This window comes from Lissotriton vulgaris, chromosome 6 (assembly GCF_964263255.1).
Source record: "Lissotriton vulgaris chromosome 6, aLisVul1.2, whole genome shotgun sequence".
In the NCBI taxonomy this organism is placed as follows: Eukaryota; Metazoa; Chordata; class Amphibia; order Caudata; family Salamandridae; genus Lissotriton; species Lissotriton vulgaris.
The window spans coordinates 25,803,590-25,823,576 of record NC_141694.1 but is presented as its reverse complement, the minus strand read 5'-3'; the positions used below and the strand labels follow the sequence as shown (position 1 = coordinate 25,823,576).

Below are 19,987 nucleotides of genomic sequence, written 5' to 3'. Positions count from 1 at the left end.
TTTCCGACACTGCCGTTTTCCGGAAACGGGAATGAAGGCGTTAAGGTTTGAATGATATACTACTCGAGTGTCATGATTTAAGGCCAATCAACGTATGGGCGCCATGTAGCAGGGTTTCCGTTCTCCCACAGAACTGGGCACAGAGATCTAGAACCTGGGTGAGTTAGGGTGACCCACAACTCACCTTTGTTTCAGAAATCCCCTTACCAAGCTAGCTACAGTGTCTCATCGGTAGTAATAACTTACCAATGACTTAGACAATCCAGAACATGAACTTAGAGTACCTCAGGTATCGTGGAACACATGAACACTCTTTCATTATATTATCATTCCAAACCGAAACTGGGAGGCAAAGAATACACGTGCAAGTTTGAAATGTTTATTTTTCAATGCAGCATTCTCAAACGCAGTATCTTGTATAATATCAACATACATATTATAAAAATCAGAGTCAGCAGCATAGTCACTAATCCATAGTAAGCAAAAGGTGATAGCATGTTATGATGCAAAAATCTATAGAGTTCTGTATCACCTATATTTCGCGCACCCTAATTAGCATATTATATTATATCTAAGAAGGTCTCATCTGGGTTCTTAGCAGGGCGGACCCATACCTCTAATTCTCAGTAGGAGGAGATCACATCAACAGCTACCAGCTCTCTGCATGCTCAGCATCAAGTGTGTTGTTTCATTCCCTGTAACTCTATCTTAAACCCACGTAGAGCCCAAAGTTGGCAGCAACATTATTTGTGTTATGACTAACGAGGATCAGGCCTTCAGCAACCTTGTGTTAGGTTATTCTTAGAGTGTGCAGTTCTCAGTGTGCAGACAGTTGTACCAAGTGTACCAAGCACGACTGATACCAGGGCAATAACATATTATTCTCAAATAAATCACATCTTTCGTCTAGGTTGAAAGCTACAATAACAATTAGGTGTCGTGTGCAAACCGAAGCAGAAAGAAAATATGGCGTTTAAACATTTAATAAGCACATGCTAACTTAACACAATATATAGAAACGTAGTAACCATATGACAGTATTAAGCGTGAGATTGCGTTTTTGGAAAAAGATTCAGAAAAGGGGGTGGTGATGAACAGAGTGTCTGAATTAAGCAGACCACTCTTACCCAGTCCAAAGATCAGGGCTTGATCCATCACCGTTTTTTAGCTCACTGCACCATCCCAGCTCAGAACCTGGCTATATGCAAATTAGTCTGTCCCTGGCCCAGTGCATCATGGGAACAGGGCAGACCAAACTACCAAGCCAATTCTTATACTGGGAAGGAAACAAGCTTCCGGGGACCGGTTTCTGGCATTTCAGCCGTCTTCGGCCCGGCTTGCTTGAATCCTGATGGTGCAATGAGCAAGGGACTCACATCTGAGTATACCCTTCCAAACTTATGGTGGACAAAAACGATTCAGAAAAGGGGGTGGTGATGAACAGAGTGTCTGAATTAAGCAGACCACTCTTACCCAGTCCAAAGATCAGGGCTTGATCCATCACCGTTTTTTAGCTCACTGCACCATCCCAGCTCAGAACCTGGCTATATGCAAATTAGTCTGTCCCTGGCCCAGTGCATCATGGGAACAGGGCAGACCAAACTACCAAGCCAATTCTTATACTGGGAAGGAAACAAGCTTCCGGGGACCGGTTTCTGGCATTTCAGCCGTCTTTGGCCCGGCTTGCTTGAATCCTGATGGTGCAATGAGCAAGGGACTCACATCTGAGTATACCCTTCCAAGCTTTTGGTGGACAAAAACGATTCAGAAAAGGGGGTGGTGATGAACAGAGTGTCTGAATTAAGCAGACCACTCTTACCCAGTCCAAAGATCAGGGCTTGATCCATCACCGTTTTTTAGCTCACTGGACCATCCCAGCTCAGAACCTGGCTATATGCAAATTAGTCTGTCCCTGGCCCAGTGCATCATGGGAACAGGGCAGACCAAACTACCAAGCCAATTCTTATCCTGGGAAGGAAACAAGCTTCCGGGGACCGGTTTCGGGCATTTCAGCCGTCTTCGGCCCGGCTTGCTTGAATCCTGATGGTGCAATGAGCAAGGTACTCACATCTGAGTATACCCTTCCAAGCTTATGGTGGACAAAAACGATTCAGAAAAGGGGGTGGTGATGAACAGAGTGTCTGAATTAAGCAGACCACTCTTACCCAGTCCAAAGATCAGGGCTTGATCCATCGCCGTTTTTTAGCTCACTGCACCATCCCAGCACAGAACCTGGCTATATGCAAATTAGTCTGTCCCTGGCCCAGTGCATCATGGGAACAGGGCAGACCAAACTACCAAGCCAATTCTTATACTGGGAAGGAAACAAGCTTCCGGGGACCGGTTTCTGGCATTTCAGCCGTCTTCGGCCCGGCTTGCTTGAATCCTGATGGTGCAATGAGCAAGGGACTCACATCTGAGTATACCCTTCCAAGCTTATGGTGGACAAAAACGATTCAGAAAAGGGGGTGGTGATGAACAGAGTGCCTGAATTAAGCAGACCACTCTTACCCAGTCCAAAGATCAGGGCTTGATCCATCACCGTTTTTTAGCTCACTGCACCATCCCAGCTCAGAACCTGGCTATATGCAAATTAGTCTGTCCCTGGCCCAGTGCATCATGGGATCAGGGCAGACCAAACTACCAAGCCAATTCTTATACTGGGAAGGAAACAAGCTTCCGGGGACCGGTTTCTGGCATTTCAGCCGTCTTCGGCCCGGCTTGCTTGAATCCTGATGGTGCAATGAGCAAGGGACTCACATCTGAGTATACCCTTCCAAGCTTATGGTGGACAAAAACGATTCAGAAAAGGGGGTGGTGATGAACAGAGTGTCTGAATTAAGCAGACCACTCTTACCCAGTCCAAAGATCAGGGCTTGATCCATCACCGTTTTTTAGCTCACTGCACCATCCCAGCTCAGAACCTGGCTATATGCAAATTAGTCTGTCCCTGGCCCAGTGCATCATGGTAAGAGGGCAGACCAAACTGCCAAGCCAATTCTTATACTGGGAAGGAAACAAGCTTCCGGGGATTGGTTTCTGGCATTTCAGCCATCTTCGGCCCGGCTTGCTTGAATCCTGATGGTGCAATGAGCAAGGGACTCACATCTGAGTATACCCTTCCAAGCTTATGGTGGACAAAAACGATTCAGAAAAGGGGGTGGTGATGAACAGAGTGTCTGAATTAAGCAGACCACTCTTACCCAGTCCAAAGATCAGGGCTTGATCCATCACCGTTTTTTAGCTCACTGCACCATCCCAGCTCAGAACCTGGCTATATGCAAATTAGTCTGTCCCTGGCCCAGTGCATCATGGGAACAGGGCAGACCAAACTAGCAAGCCAATTCTTATACTGGGAAGGAAACAAGCTTCCGGGGACCGGTTTCTGGCATTTCAGCCGTCTTCGGCCCGGCTTGCTTGAATCCTGATGGTGCAATGAGCAAGGGACTCACATCTGAGTATACCCTTCCAAGCTTATGGTGGACAAAAACGATTCAGAAAAGGGGGTGGTGATGAACAGAGTGTCTGAATTAAGCAGACCACTCTTACCCAGTCCAAAGATCAGGGCTTGACCCATCACCGTTTTTTAGCTCACTGCACCATCCCAGCTCAGAACCTGGCTATATGCAAATTAGTCTGTCCCTGGCCCAGTGCATCATGGGAACAGGGCAGACCAAACTACCAAGCTCACTGCACCATCAGGATTCAAGCAAGCCGGGCCGAAGACGGCTGAAATGCCAGAAACCGGTCCCCGGTAGCTTGTCTCCTTTCTGGTGAAGAATTGGCGTGGTAGTTTAGTCTGCCCTGTTCCCATGATGCACTGGGCCAGGGTCAGACTGATTTGCATATAGCCAGGTTCTGAGCTGGGATGGTGCAGTGAGATAAATAACGGTGATGGATTAAGCCCTGATCTTTGGACTGGGTAAGAGTGGTCTGCTTAATTCAGACACTCTGTTCATCACCACCCCCTTTTCTGAATCGTTTTTGGCCACTATAGGTGTGGCAGGGTATACTCAGACATGAGTCCCTTTCTCACTGCACCATCAGGATTCAAGCAAGCCGGGCCGAAGACGGCTGAAATGCCAGAAACCGGTCCCCGGTAGCTTGTCTCCTTTCTGGTGAAGAATTGGCTTCGTAGTTTAGTCTGCCCTGTTCCCATGATGCACTGGGCCAGGGACAGACTGATTTGCATATAGCCAGGTTCTGAGCTGGGATGGTGCAGTGAGATAAATAACGGTGATGGATCAAGCCCTGATCTTTGGACTGGGTAAGAGTGGTCTGCTTAATTCAGACACTCTGTTCATCACCACCCCCTTTTCTGAATCGTTGGTAGAAAAAGAGCAGCGCAAGGCTGCTCGAGATAAAGCTTTACAGCTGGAGGAGAAGGACTTGCAGGAGAAAAAAGAGAGGGAGGCACGGGAACGTAATTTGCAAACAAGTGGTCATTTTCCTATTCGACGTCCGTTTTATCCTGTCCTTACTAATGAGGTTGATGATTTTTCATTATTAGATCGGTCTCCGCCTCCGTACGTTTCGCCTACGGCTCCGGATGAGGACTTTGGTGATGAAGATCAAGATAGTGCGAGTACGAGGTTAACTGCTGGTAGAGCCGCGGATATGCGTAGTTTTGCTAGGAAACTGAATTTGAATAAAATAACTATGTCAGAGATTAATGCTGAAAGGAATACATGGTCAGAACGAGAACAGTTGTGTCTTTTTAAGTACCCTTGCAGATGAAGTTGTTGAACGATTTCGTAAAAATTCAGAGGATTTAGAACCTGAGGATATATCGGTACAGCATGAGAATATGCGTAATGGTCTATTTGTTATTGCAGATGCGGATGCCTTTTTCCTACGATTGGTCCAGTAACGGGATGAGGCGTCCAGATTGCGGGAAGCACGAAAAGCATCAGGGAAGTCCGTGTCGGGGTCGACGGAGCAATCCAAAGAGTATTCTATCTTTGGAGCAGATAAGAGTTCTAAAGTGCATGTTATGCCTATGCGTGAAGCTGCACCTTTGTATGTTCCCCCTAAAGGGCAAGGTACCAGTGATGATAAAACATCTGGGGATGCAAAGGGGTATTTTATATATAATTGGGTGTATACTCATTGGAATAGAGCGGATGTTATGGCATTGAAAAACGCTTTACCCGATCCCCGTAAAAATCCGGCAGCCTTTTATGAAGGGGTGGAGGGGGCTATTTCTTCTTGCGTTATGACTCTGGTTGATATTGATCTTTTCTTTGGGATGATACTGCCCCCTGATATGCGGAGAGCAATTCGTAAATTTGATGATCAAACAATGTTAGGAGCAAATTGGAAAGATATAAGCCAGGCTGATTTGGATAGGGAGCCTGCATGTAAACCCTGCCAACTGATTTTAGATCTCCCAACAGCTATTTTGAATAAATTGAAAACGCTTGTCCCCCCTAAAAAGATTGATTGGACTATGTTAGCCTCGTGCAAACAGAAACAAGATGAGTCGGTATCTGACTTCTTTACACGTTTCGAAGAAGCGTTTCATGATTACAGTGGGCAGTTGTTAACAGATGATACGGGTCGGCATCTGTTTGTCGATAAGTATGTGGCTAATCTCCTACCGGAGATTGCAAAGCGGTTGAAAACTAGTGAAAGTTCTTGGACCACGGCAACCCCTGCGTCTTTGTTAACTATGGCTCAGTATTATGAGCGGCAGGAATTAGAGACTAAAGAAAGTGTTGATAAGAAAGCGAAGGAATTGAAGACGAAGGTGATGTTGGCACAGGTTTGTGGTGCGCAATCTAGAGGGAATGATAGAGGCAGGCGAGGAGGGGGTAATGCGTCGTATGGTCGTACCGATATTGCTGAGGACCAATGTGCATATTGTAAAGAGTTTGGGCATTGGGCTGAAGACTGTCCGGTGCTTCGTGAGCAACGTAGCCAGCGTGGTCGAGGAGGTGGAAGGACACGGAATAGTTATACGGGAGCGAGAGGTGGAGGAAGTGATCGTGGTAGGTTTGAGGCGAGGGGTCGTGGTCAGGATGAACGAAATACTTTTGATCGACAAAATCAGTATCAGATCTCGGAGGGTGAAAATGTGGAGAGTCAGGATTATGTGCACGCATAGGATTGCGTAGGATGGGTGTGGAATCGGTTGAAGTGCCAGTAGATCAAAGAGGTCCATATGTATCAGCGGGCGTTTTGGGTTCTACTGATCAGTTTTTAGTTGACACAGGAGCTACTCGTAGTGCTTTGTCTAAAAACTTGGTTCCAAGGGCTCCCCTGTCTGGCGAAATGATTACATGTATAGGGTTCGACGGCACACCCTCTCCAAGCCCATTATCACAACCTCTTGCATTTTGCATTGATACATTTTTTGGTCTATGCCCATTCTTATTGTCGCCGCATACCCCAGACAATATTATGGGCATAGATTTGCTCAAGTACTTTCGAGCAACGATACGCTGCGCTCCTGAAGGAGTGCGAGTTATTTTGAACGACAATTATCCAGATGCAGGCAGACTATGTACCATGCAAGACATTGAAGCGTTAGCCTCTCTCCCACACACGTTATGGGCGACATCAGATACGGATGTGGGACAGATGCTCGTCCCGCCTATTCGAATTACTGTCAAGGAGGGAGTATCTTTGCCGCGCGTACCGCAGTATAAGATATCCAGAGAAGGTGAGATCGCCCTGATGCACATCGTTCAGGATTTGATTATTGCAGGAGTAGTGGAGGAAGTTCCCTACAATGTCTGTAACAGCCCGATTCTTCTGATCTTAAAGAAAGATACTGATGACAAAATCTATCGATTTATTATTGATTTGAGGGAAATTAACAAAATTGTAGTGCCCCAGTACCCGGTGGTGTCTGATATCACCACCTTCCTTACTTTGGTCCCCCCCACTGCTACTACTTTCTCTGTTATTGATCTTAAAAATGCGTTCTTTTCCATTCCCATCCATCCCGACAGCAGATATCTGTTTGGCTTCACGTTAAAAAATAAATCGTATAGATTTTGTCGTGTTCCTCAAGGTTACACAGAGAGCCCAAGCATTTACAGTCAGGCTTTAAAAAGACAGCTCGATTCATTTGAATTGCGATCTGGAGTAGCCCTTATTCAATACGTTGATGATCTCCTGTTGGCTGCAGACACCTATGCACAATGTGAGGAGAGTACTCTTGCCTTGCTTTCCTTTTTGGCTCAGAATAATCACAAAGTTTCTAGGAAAAAGTTACAATATTATAGACCAAAGGTGACCTACCTCGGTCATCTTTTGTCTAAGGAGGGACGTGCATTAACATCTGATCGAATTCAAGCAATTTTAGATACACCAGTCCCCCAAACTCAGAGAGATGTGCGAGCCTTCATAGGATTAACGTCCTTTTGTAGACAGTGGACAATGGGGTTTTCGCACATTATAAAACCGTTGTTAGCGTTACTGTCCAAAACTACACCAATGCCCCTTGAATGGACAGATGAATGTCAGAATGCTTTTGAACAATTGAGACAGGCCCTTTGTTCTGCACCCGTGTTAGGTACACCAGATTACACAAAGATTTTCACGTTGTATTTGCACAAGAAAGATGGGTGCGCATTATCAGTGTTAGTGCAGACACACGGGGATAAGCAGAGGCCCTGTGCGTACTTTTCGGCCATTCTTGATCCTGTAGCACGAGGGTTACCTGGGTGTTTCCGAGCAGTTGCAGCAACAGCAGTAGCTATACAACAGAGTGAGGGAATAGTTTTGTCACACAAACTGTTGGTATTAGTTCCCCATGAGGTAGACGCTTTGTTAAACCAAACGAAAACCCAGTATCTTACGAGTGCACGTTTAACAGGATATGAGCTTACACTTCTGGCGCCACACATCACACTAAAAAGATGTGCTACCCTGAATCCTGCCACTTTATTGCCGTATCCGGTTGCAGAGGGCCAGGAGGAAGAACACCATAACTGTGTTTTCCTGACTGAAGAACAAACAAAGGGTCGTGCTGACTTACAGGATACGCCACTTCCAGATGTGGATGGGGAACTGTGGGTTGATGGATCGTGTTTAAGGCTGCAAGATGGCACAACTTCTGCAGCATATGTGATCACGACACTTAAGACAGTGGTAGAGACAGCACGAATACCACAGAAATCGGCCCAAGCAACGGAGCTGATAGCTTTGACAAGAGCCTGCAAATTGAGTGCTGGCCTATGTGTGAACATCTACACAGACAGCCGGTACGCCTTCGGAGTAGCGCATGACTTTGGCCTACTCTGGAGAGAACGTGGGTTTTTGACTTCGCATGAAGTACACATTATGCACGGAGAGCTAGTGCGTGATCTCCTAAATGCGTTACTTTGTCCAAAGAAAGTGGCGATAATCAAATGCAGTGCACATAAAAAGGTCACTGATAAAGTGGGACAAGGTAATGCTTTTGCAGACAGTATAGCAAGACAAACGGCTATGTCACGAAATGACTCTCCAATGTATGTGGTGAAGTCGCAGGCTGAGCGATTGCACGATGCTAGAGCGGAGATATTAGACATTCAGAAATCAGTGACTGAAGCAGAACTTGCAACGTGGGCAGTAGAGGGAGTGCTGGATGATGAGGGTTGTTGGAGGAGCAAATATATGGAATGATGGAAATTGCCTGCAGCTTACTTGCAAGCGATGGTCCAAATGACACATGGGTTGGCACATGTTGGAGCTCTTGCAATTACTCGATTGCTAACGCGAGTATAGGAGCATCCTGAGATTGCCAATACGGCCAAGAGAGTAGTGCAGACCTGTTTGATATGTTTACAGCACAATCCTGCAAAAGGGACGCATACTCCAAAAGGAGGGTTCGTTCCACCTACTGCACCGTTTGAGGTACTGCAAATGGATTACATCCAGCTTGAGCGTTGCAATAACCTTAAGTATGTCTTAGTGGTGGTGTGTGCTTTCAGCAAATGGGTTGAAGTCTTCCCCACGAAGGATAATACAGCGTTGACAACAGCGAAGGTTTTGCTCAAGGAGTATTTCCCTCGATACGGCGTTTGCAAATTTTTGTGGAGCGATAATGGTCCCCATTTTGTTGGGAAAATTGTAGAGTACGTGTTGAAGGGATTGGGAATCCAGCAGAAGTTTCATGCTGTGTTCCATCCTCAGTCAGCAGGTCTTGTTGAACGGTACAATGCTACTTTGAAACTAAAGTTAGCAAAGATTGTGGCATCCACGTCTTTGAAGAGGCCGGATGCCTTGCCGTTAGCATTACTCTCTATTAGATCAGTGCCCCATTCCCGAACTGGCCTCACACCTTACGAAGTGGTGTTTGGAAGGCCGATGAACATATGGGGAGTTCCTAAGCCTCGATTGTTACATGATGTGCCTTGTATAATGATGAACAATTATTTGGCACGACTAACAAATGATTTACTCTCTATTCATCAACAGGTTTGTGAAGCGCTCCCTGACAATTCCATTGGAGAGGCTCATAATCTTCGTCCTGGCGACCATGTGATGATTCGCTCGTTTGAGAGGACAAACAGCTTGGAACCGAGGTGGCGTGGCCCCGAGCAGGTATTGCTCGCAACTCGAACGGCTGTGCGAGTTACCAACAGGAAGCGGTGGGTGCACTCTACTCACTGCCGTCGTGTCTCTCCGGATCTGGTGAGCCCGACTGCGCTGTCTGACTACCGAGACATCTTGGACGAGGAGAAGAGCCCAGCTGTAACGTCTGTTGAATCGGAGGGAGTCTTCCCGGACCACACTGTTTCTGGACGAGAGAGATACAATCTGTGACCACGATAAGAAGAAGTTTTTTTTTTGATGCAAGACTGGTTGAGTTACCGCTCCAGGTTTGTGAAACGGAAGCCGGGAATTTCAAGGGGGGGGATCAGTTCTGCCAAGTGTAGCGACACCCGTCTTGACCCCGGAGAAGAAAACAACGGCTACCTCGGAGCTCAGCACTCATATTTTTATTTTTTAGATTGTACTTTTGAGACATTGTGAACTCTGAACTATGGCGTCTTCCGCAGCACGAGACAAAAGAATTCTTGGTGCTGTATTATTTGTGTTGACAATTGTAGTAATAGCTGTGATAGCCTGGGTAGTGGAACTTGTGGTGCCTGTGCGAGAACATTTGCTGCCGACTACCCCGGCTCCATCTGAACATTTTCATTTCACTCTATCGTACCATGAAGAGCGGCACCGACAGACTTACTTGAACAATAGTTTAATTCAAATTTTGCATCAGCCTCATAATATGACGAACACTTCTAACTGTTGGGTATGTGGGATGTTGCCTGGGCATCAGAAGAAAGGAGGCACACCGCTTATCCCACTCCCGTTTTCTCATAATGGGTCTTGCAATGCCTGGTATACCCTCCTGTTTACTTTGCGATGGCCAACAAAAGGGGGGCTGCTTTTTCGTTTAAATAAAATTTGTTTCAATGATCAAGACGGCTATCCGCAAGCTGAAGGTACTAAGTTTGAATGGGAAGAGTACTGCCCGGATAACGTGTCTGCACCACGAGTTTATAGAAATCATCGAAGTATCAACATGTCCAGTTCTCATGTTATAAATGTTATTGACACAAAAGCCGATCTCTGTATACGTAATAAAGGTACAATCCCAGTTGGCAGAAGTGAATGTAACACCACTCTCACCTTTGATACCCGAATGGTATTTCATTTGTAGCCTCCCGAAATACGTACTTCATATGTGGTAATAAAGGTTATCATCGTCTCCCTTTAGGATGGTTAGGAACGTGCTACACCTCTTTTGTATTGCCCCCTGTATTTATTGCTCCGCCTATGTATCACAATGATTATATTTTGTATCACGATTTTATATTGAACAGAGTTAAGAGAGCAGTAGTTCTTGATGATATAGATCAAACAGACACTGCATTGCAACAATATGTTGACTTCAATTTGGGTTTGTTTTCTTTTGTGGGAGCTGCTCTAAACAGCCGATGATACTGCTTTTGCATTAGGAAATTTAACTGAGGAGCTTCAGATCTCTAGAATTGTAACGCTCCAGAACCGGATGGTTCTAGATGTAGTTCTAGCCGATCGAGGGGGGGCATGCCGCATTATCGGAAGTAGTTGCTGTGTTTATGTGCCAGACAATTCACCATCTGTGTATGATGCCATATCCAAATTACATAAAATTGCGGCTGAGATACATCCTGACAATGGTACATGGACCTTTTCGGGGTGGTTCTGGTCGATGCTTAGTACATGGGGCTGGAAGTTATTGACGATTCTATGTATAATAATTGGAATATTATTCCTCTTATGTTTATGTATTCAATGTGACCCTGCATTGTGTTCTATGTGTCTATCAGCCTGTATTCCATCTAGACGAGCTTTTGCCAAAAATGAACAAATGACTCATAAAGAGGTGGCCCAGATTATGTCCATTGATATAGAAGATGAGTATTCTGATTATGTCCATTATGAGGTAGCTTCAGCTAAACGCTAAAAGGGTCGTCTGTCGTAATTTGACAATGACTGAGTTAGCGTTGAGCTTTGCTACACATTATTTCCTTATCTTGACCATAGTTGTTAAACGCCATTTTGTATGTTACGGCGGCCATTTTAGAGAATGCGTCGCCTCGTGGTCAGCATGCCCTTTTGTCCGTCCTCTGTACCACTGACCACTCGAGTTTGCCCAGCAACCGGCTATTTTTAGTAACGGTCAAGCCCTCACATGCGCAGTTCCGACTGACCAGTCATTGCTTAGGAATGTTCCGCCCAACTGACCAGTGGTGTTGTAACCCCTCCCATGAGCTGGCTGTGTTCCAAAAATGACCATATATGTACTTAAAACTCTGTAACCATGTACCGCCTATCTTTTAATGTGTGTAAAACTGTATAAAAGAAGGACTTACACCGATGTTCGGTGTGATACTTCTTGCATTGCCGAAGGGTGCTGTAGGAATGCACCACCACCCCATGGGGTCTTAATAAATTTGTCTTTTGCATTTTCTAGTTTCCATGCCAACAGTTCTTATGGTGTAGAGGGTATTCTGCGGAGTATGTAGGCCTGGAGAACCCAATACCACAAACTGGGGTATTTTAGCACAGCACTATACTATAACATATATCCTGCAAAGAAAAGTAAAAGGTTAGAATGTGCACACTATAAGATATGGGCTGACGTCACCTTATGGACACGAAGTCGGGGTTCGACAGTCATCTAGGTTCCCTTCTCGTCTGTTCCTTGGCTCATCTCGGAATCACACCTCAGCAGTCACGAATACACGTCTGCACCGCTATGCTCGATCGTCTCTACTTTCCTCCAAGTCACTGGAACCTTCCTCTTTATTAGCTGCTGTCTCTCTCTGTCTCCACTCGCTCTGCGCTACTTCTCCTTCTCCTTCAATCTTTCTCAGAGAGTATCAGCTTCATGATCTTTCTCGGACTTCAAAATGGCGACTGTCTGCCTGGAAATATTTAATGGCATTGATGCTAATGGCTAGCTGCCGCCTACAGACTGACTGACTCACTGCCTAACACTTTCACTAATATGGAAGCTTGTCCTTTCATGGAAAGTTACGGCCAGTAACCTGCCGCCCACCAAATTCTTGTACCTCCCCGTACCAAGGACACGTTCCCAGCCGGCGGGCCTGATGTTGTGTCTTCGGAGTGGAGAAAAATACAGTCTTTCGATAAGGGCCAGCCTGAGCCGGTTCTCTCCAAGCGAACAACACTTCAAAACTAAAACATTACACTTGGCCTAGAAGCATCTCGAGCTGCCGGGGCAGAAAGCAAGATGGAGTCTCTCACGTTTGAGGCCTACAAGGCCCGAAATAAGCATAACTCCATAGAAGGTATACTAACACTCTTACAAAAGGACGGATTATCACTAATACTAATGAATCTATCCCCTAGCTTAAGTTTATAAGCCCTGATCTAAGGAAAAGGGTACGAAAGTGCATTACTGTGCCTTATGAATAGGCCCTGTTTATAGTTCTAATCCCTGCACTAAAGGAGTAATAGGCTGGAGTCACCTTCAATCATTCTCCCTCCAAAGAGGGCCGAAAAAGTCAGTCAGAACACCATCCCACCTACTATCGACGGAGGACCATCTCTCCTTGCTCTGTCAAGAAGTGCATGCTCTTATGGCCAAAGGAACCATAGAGAGGGTGTCTGCACCAGAAGTAGGTTGTGGCTGCTTTTTCTGCTATGCGTTACCGAAGGAAAGCAACTTGTTCCTATAGGCATGTGCAAGTATAACTTATAAATTGTGGTGGCTAAGGTTCCTAGCGTAATAACTTGTAAATCTCAGGTTGGTAAAAATGCTCAAACATACATGCTTCAAACATAAGAAAGAATGACATGATACACCTGTGGTGCCTACTATTATCATTGTTAGAGTAAATGTACATTGCCTACTATTTTCTTGGGCTAAGAAACCTAACCATAGTGTGCCTTTTTTCCTAACATGGTTATCTCTTGAGGGAAGGTCCATACCATGCATGGTGTTACAGATTCAGATGTCTGCTGGAGATGAAAAGAAAGTAGGTTACATTACTTTAACTCTCTGTTTCATTGTCCTATTGCAAAGTGTGATTGTTTTAACTCATTGTCATAGAAATAAACCACAATCAGATAAGTGATAAACTGTAAAGGAGTGTTGATACAGAAGAAGATAATTATGTGGAACTTCAAAATACTCATCTAAGATAGATGAGCAGTTTCGGAATCAATTTTTTTTTCATTTGTCCTCTACGGCAAATTTGTTCCATAGATTGAAGGATGACATCATCATATTCAAGAGTATTTTAAAAAGTAACAAGGACTAGTCTTATCTAGGAGTTTGTTGTTCCACCACTAGTCTGCTAAATTCAATTCATAGTAATGGGGAGGACTCTTGGCATTTGCATGGAATTCCTGATACCTTTATTATTATGTATTTGACACTGTATAATAAATGTCCATAAAAATAATTGAAAAAAGAGATTCTTTATCATAATTGTGCTCTTGAAAGAAACTTACAAGGTGGAATGATGGTATTTATTCCTATTAAGAATCCAGAAATCAGTAGAGTCCAGGCCTGAACATGCCGTCGTCCACCCTTGTTCAGGAAGATTAATAAGCCCAGTCTGGATGGTATTTCAATGGCTCCATAGATGAACTGGGTTGTATATAGGTCCAGCCCAAAGCCTGCAATGTTAAGGCTGATTCCGTAATAGGAGAATGCCACGCCAAACCTACAAGAGATACGACAAGCAATCATCTGGAATACACTGCTGGAAAAATAAGCAAAGGAAGATCACATTTTTTAAAGCATGTCCTTACCACACAAACCCTGTACAGATGGAGATCTTCTTCAGTACTGGAGTCCTAAACAAGTCTATGAACGAGTAATTCTTTCCTGTATTCTCATCTTCTGAGATCTTGCAGAGAACCTGAGAGCAAAGACGTATAACAAGAAGACAGGCCAACGTTAAGTTCTTAGTTGGATTTAAATCTGCTTCTTACTCTGCAGGGCGGGCATGTCACAGGTATACCGTAATCCATTAACAGTCAAACTATTTTAATAAACTTCTTCCGTAGCCAAAGCGCACATACCCAGACTCACTGCAACAGGTTACCAACAGGTTTTGTCTTTTCTCCAGGATTTTATCAGGGTTTTCCTATCACTGCTGCTTCAACTATCTTCTCCACTTATTTATAACTACATATACTAAATATTAGTTCTTGGATGATTTGCAGTTTCTAGTGAGTGTGATCAGCTACTGATACCACCAGGTCAATTTTTTGTGCTAACACCAGTTTTTATTTGTACTTAAAGCAAATAAGCTGGCAGAGGTTCTCAGTTAACCTACTCTTGACAGGAGGAAGATCCCAACTTTGAAAACACCAACATGTTATTTGTTTCAGACTTCCTGCTTGGGCCTCCAAAGAAGGATAATTACTAGCCATCTGGGCCATGGATTTTTTTTCTATCATGGGCTTTTAGGAACCTTTGCATACCAATGCTGAGTGAGATTTGCAGAGGTATGACCTTGTTGATTGCTGGCTTTCCAAAGGCCTGGGGACAAGGCCCATGCTGTGGACAATACTCCTTATCCTCACTGGACAGAAAAAAGCTTGGAAAAAAAATGGCTACCCGGGAAGATCTGTACAGTATTTGCGTGAAGGGCACCTTGATGGGCCAAGCCTTCCACGAACTGGCAAGAACCCAGAAACAAACCCAGGCTATGGACAGAGGCTTTGATGAGGTCATCTGAGGTGGTCCTGTCCTGTTTCCCAGCGTATGCCCTACCTTTGGGCTGTCTGTGTCAACACGTTTTCAGTCCAGTGGGTTACAGAGCTCTTTTCTTTGGTTTCACTGGGATTGTGTTGCGTTGTCTGTTGACTATCATCCTGCTTTCATATCCACTTTGCTATCTATGATGATTCTAGAAAAATCCTAGTTCATTGACACATTAAGACCGTAGCACTAACTTGAACGTTAGGATTGTGTAATGAAGTATAATACTTCATGTACTGAGTTTATTAGCCGCAGCTCCAGCAATCTCAAAGTAACTGTCTAACATAGAATCTCTATACTAGAAATACACATAGTATATTCTACATTCCAGTGATGTAATACTGGAATGTGATGGACATGAGATCTCCACAATATCTCTCTTCTTTTACAATAAATAAAACAGAACAAAAAGTAAAGGAAAAGATGTTGCATAAACATATCAATTAAATTAATTAGACAGCAATATACATAAATAAACAAAGCAAAACATCAATCACGAAACCTCAAAGGTTTAACAATGTTTCGTCTACTACTCCTTTGTTAAGGTACTGGATGAAAAGGACGCCTGGACTCAGAAACATCAATATCAAAATAGGAAGATGAAGGAGGAACAACACGAGTATGCAAAGACGAATTAAATGGAACACAAGGATCATGAGATGGAGTATCATGAGGATGTACCTTCACCACTCTTCCCTTATTCCACTGTTCATTTCTGCTAGTTCTCACTGCGTTCCTGGTCACAACCTTAATTTTGACTGGAGGATTGAATTTCGACATTCCTTTAGGAACATGATTGGGATCTTTGACACAAACCCAATCTCCTACACACAGGTCTCTTTCAATAGATTACACTCTGTGCAAAGTGTCATAATGACGTTTCATTTTAGCCTGAAGTACTTCCACTTTGGGTCTCACAACTTTGTCTACATTTAACAGGTGATCAATTTTATTCTGACACTCTCGAAACTATGCAGGACACTACCTAAAAGCAGGTGGGTGTCCTCGCAGAATTTCAAATGGTGAGAGACCAGAAACAGCATTTGGACAACATCTATGTGACCACAGCTTTTCTTCAACAGCTTTGCAGACATCAAACTTGTTCTGAATAGCCCACTGCATGCACTCTACTAGTGTGCAATTCATTTTTTCATCTAGACCGTTTGCTTGTGGATGATATAAAGCAACACACTTGTGTTTGATGGCGTTGTTGTCAAGAAAACTTTTCATTTCTTTTTAAATAAATTGGACACCATTGTGCGAAACCATTTGTTTGGGAAAACTTTCTCTTAAAAATACATTTTGTAAAAACTTGATGACACCAGCTGTGTTTGGCTCTTCTACAAATTTTACTTCCCACCATTTACTATAATAATCAACAACCACAATAGCAAATCTTAACTTCCGTGGAAGAACACCAAAAGGACCTATGAAATCTATGGCAAGCTAGGACCAAACAGATTCTGGTAATTTAACAGGCTGAAGGGGAACCGCCTCCTTTTAAGACCTTCAGGAACAAACAACATATTCCCAAACACAGGCAATAATGGCAGAATCCATCCCAGGCCACCAATAACTATCTCTGATTTTCCTTTTAGTATTGGTCTGGCCTAAATGTTTCTCATGACCATACATAATGAGCCTGTCCCTCAAAGAAACAGGTGGAATACATTTGTCTCCCCATACCAACATCCCTTTCTCTTCAATTGACAATTCATATGCTACTTTAAAATAAGGTTGCAAATCCTGAGGTAAAGATTTTTCTTTAGGCCAACCATTCATAACATACTTCCTTACACTTTCTAATTCCACATCCTTTAAGGATTCAGAAATCCACTCATGTTCATAGTTTTCTGGGTAATTAGTAAAACTTAAAGGTGAGCGAGATAAGTAATCTGCTCTTATATTTTATCCACCTGGGATGTGTTCAACAGTGAAAAAATTATTGTAAGAGTTTAGAACTTAATCTTGCTATTCTTGGAGTGTGGTCTTTAATAGTTGTACCACTCAAAATACTGACTAATGGTTTGTGGTCAGTGTTAAGAACACATTTTCTTCCCCAAATAAAACATTTAAATCTTCCAACTGCCCAACAACAACCCAAAAGCTCTTTTTCAATGACAGAGAAAATGTTTTCATTAGACCTCAAGGATCTAGAAGCAAAACCAATTGTCACTTCAATTTTCCCCTTCATCTGTGCAATGGTGGCACCCAATCCGTCATTACTAGCATCAACCGTAATGATACATTCTTGTGAGGGATCGAATGGTGCAAGGACACTAGCTGAAATAATTTATTTTTTCAAACCCTCCAACTCATCTTGACAATTTTTTCCTATGCAAATTGTTTCTTTTTCTTAAATAATTCTCTCAGAGTTACAGCTTTAGCCGAGAAATTATGAATGAACTTCGAATAAAATTCACAAAGTCCTAAAAAGGAAGCCACATTTTCCTTAGTTTTGGGGTAGGAGCTTTGACTTTAGCATCAACCAGTCCAGGTCTAGGTTAAATTCCTTTCTCAGAGATTACGTGACCCGGACACTCTATTGTATTTTTTACAAATGTGCACTTCCTACGATTTGCTACAACACCAAACTTTTATAATCTTTCTAAAACTGTACACATGCATTTGTCATGAATGATACATTTTCTCCTGCTATCAGAATCTCATCTTGGAAGGTTACCACCCCTTCAATTCCTTCCAATACATTCTCTAACACATGTTGAAAAACAGCTGCCGCCAATGCAAGGCCAAAAGGCATCCGTTGAAATTGTTAGAACCCATTGGGGAAACAAAAGCTGTAAGATGTTGTGATGACTCTTCAAGCAATATCTGATAATAGGCAGATGCTAAGTCAATTTTTGAAAAAAAAACTAGCGCCTGAGAATGTACTAATAAACTCGGTGAGTGATTTGCATGAAAGTGAGTCCGTGTCGCTCCTGGTGACACTGCTTGTGGGGCGCATAGACTATAATTAAATATGATTACCGGAAACAGAGGGCGAATGCATAAAGATATGTAGTTTGATTTTGATCATAACATTGCACATAAGGCTTTATTTCATTTTATCTTATTTTATATGATGTTGGAGGGTGCTAAATATGGTATCCCCAAAGACCACAGACAAAAGAGAGAAACTTTCCATTATGATTAAGGGGGTTGTGACAATGTGATTACATTCCCTTTTCCCCCCCTTGGGGTTCTAACAATATACTCATATCAATCAATCAATCAATCAGTGGCACTTATAAAGCGCGCTACATACCCGTAGGGTCTCAAGGCGCTGGGGGTAGGGGGGTGCCGCTACTGCTCGAACAGCCAGGTCTTCAGCTTCTTCCTGAAGGAGAGGTGGTCTTGGGTCAGGCGCAGGTCGGTCGGGAGGGAGTTCCAGGTCTTGGCGGCCAGGTAGGAGAAGGACCTTCCTCCTGTAGTCGCTCTTCGGATGCGGGGGACGGCGGCGAGGGCGTGGTTGGCTGATCGGAGGTGGCGCTTGGGAGCGTAGAAGTTGACTCGGCTGTTGAGGTAGCTCGGGCCTTGGTCGTGTAGGGCTTTGTGTGCGTGGGTGAGGAGGTGGAAGGTGATTCTTTTGTTGACGGGGAGCCAGTGAAGGTCTCTCAGATGTCCGGAGATGTGGCTGGTTCGTGGGATGTCGAGGATGAGTCTGGCTGAGGCGTTCTGGATCCGCTGGAGTCTCTTCTGGAGCTTGGCGGTGGTACCGGCGTAGAGGGCGTTGCCGTAGTCCAGTCGGCTGGTGACGAGGGCCTGGGTGGCGGTCTTCCTTGTCTCGGTGGGGATCCACCAGAAGATCTTCCGTAGCATGCGTAGGATGTTGAAGCACGCCGAGGAGACGTTGTTGACTTGCCTGGTCATGGAGAGGGAGGAGTCCAGGATGAAGCCCAGGTTTCGTGCATGGTCTGTCGGTTTGGGTGCGGTGCCCAGGGCGGGAGGCCACCAGGAGTCGTCCCAGGCGGAGGGTGAGGAGCCCAGGATGAGGACTTCCGTCTTGTCCGAGTTCAGTTTCAGGCGGCTGGTCGTCATCCACTCGGCTACCTCTTTCATCCCTTCGTGCAGGTTGGCTCTGGCGGCGGCGGGGTCGTTGGTCAGGGAGAGGATCAGCTGGGTGTCGTCGGCGTAGGAGATTATGCTGAGGTTGTGTTTGCGTACGATGGCCGCGAGGGGGCTCATGTAGACGTTGAAGAGGGTGGGGCTCAGAGATGATCCTTGGGGGACGCCGCAGATGACTTCGGAGGCCTCTGACTTGTACGGTGGTAGGCGGACTCTCTGTGTTCTTCCGTCGAGGAAGGAGACGATCCATTCCAGCGCCTTGTCCTGGATTCCGATGTTGCTGAGGCGCCGTACTAGGGTGCGGTGGCAGACCCTGTCGAATGCCGCGGAGAGGTCTAGGAGGATGAGGGCCGCTGTTTCTCCATTGTCCATCAGGGCTCGGATGTCATCGGTGGCGGCGATGAGGGCGGTCTCGGTGCTGTGGTTGGCTCGGAAGCCGGACTGTGAGGGGTCGAGGGATCCGTTCGTCTCGAGGAAGGCGGCCATCTGCTTGTTGACGGTCTTCTCGATGACTTTGGCTGGAAACGGGAGGAGCGAGATGGGGCGGTAGTTCTTGAGTTCGGTGGGGTCCGCTGTGGGTTTCTTGAGTAGAGCGCTGAGTTCGGCGTGCTTCCAGCTCTCCGGGAAGGTGGCGGTGTCATAGGGAATTTTTTTACTATTCTAGCATATGTTTACCTCGTTGTTGGGATCCCCTCC

At 44.9% G+C, this 19,987-nt stretch overlaps 1 protein-coding gene across 1 annotated transcript in view; it reads right to left on the bottom strand.

The window, feature by feature from the left end:
* The window catches only part of LOC147706728 (solute carrier family 22 member 7-like), a 427,251-nt gene that overhangs the window by 231,525 nt on the left and 175,739 nt on the right, over nucleotides 1-19,987 (bottom strand). Inside the window, exons 6-7 of the mRNA XM_086925872.1 lie at nucleotides 14,269-14,378; nucleotides 13,966-14,180 (exon numbers count right to left, since the gene is read on the bottom strand). Coding sequence (XP_086781998.1) covers nucleotides 13,966-14,180; nucleotides 14,269-14,378 — 325 coding nt within the window. The remainder of the gene's footprint in view (nucleotides 1-13,965; nucleotides 14,181-14,268; nucleotides 14,379-19,987) is intronic.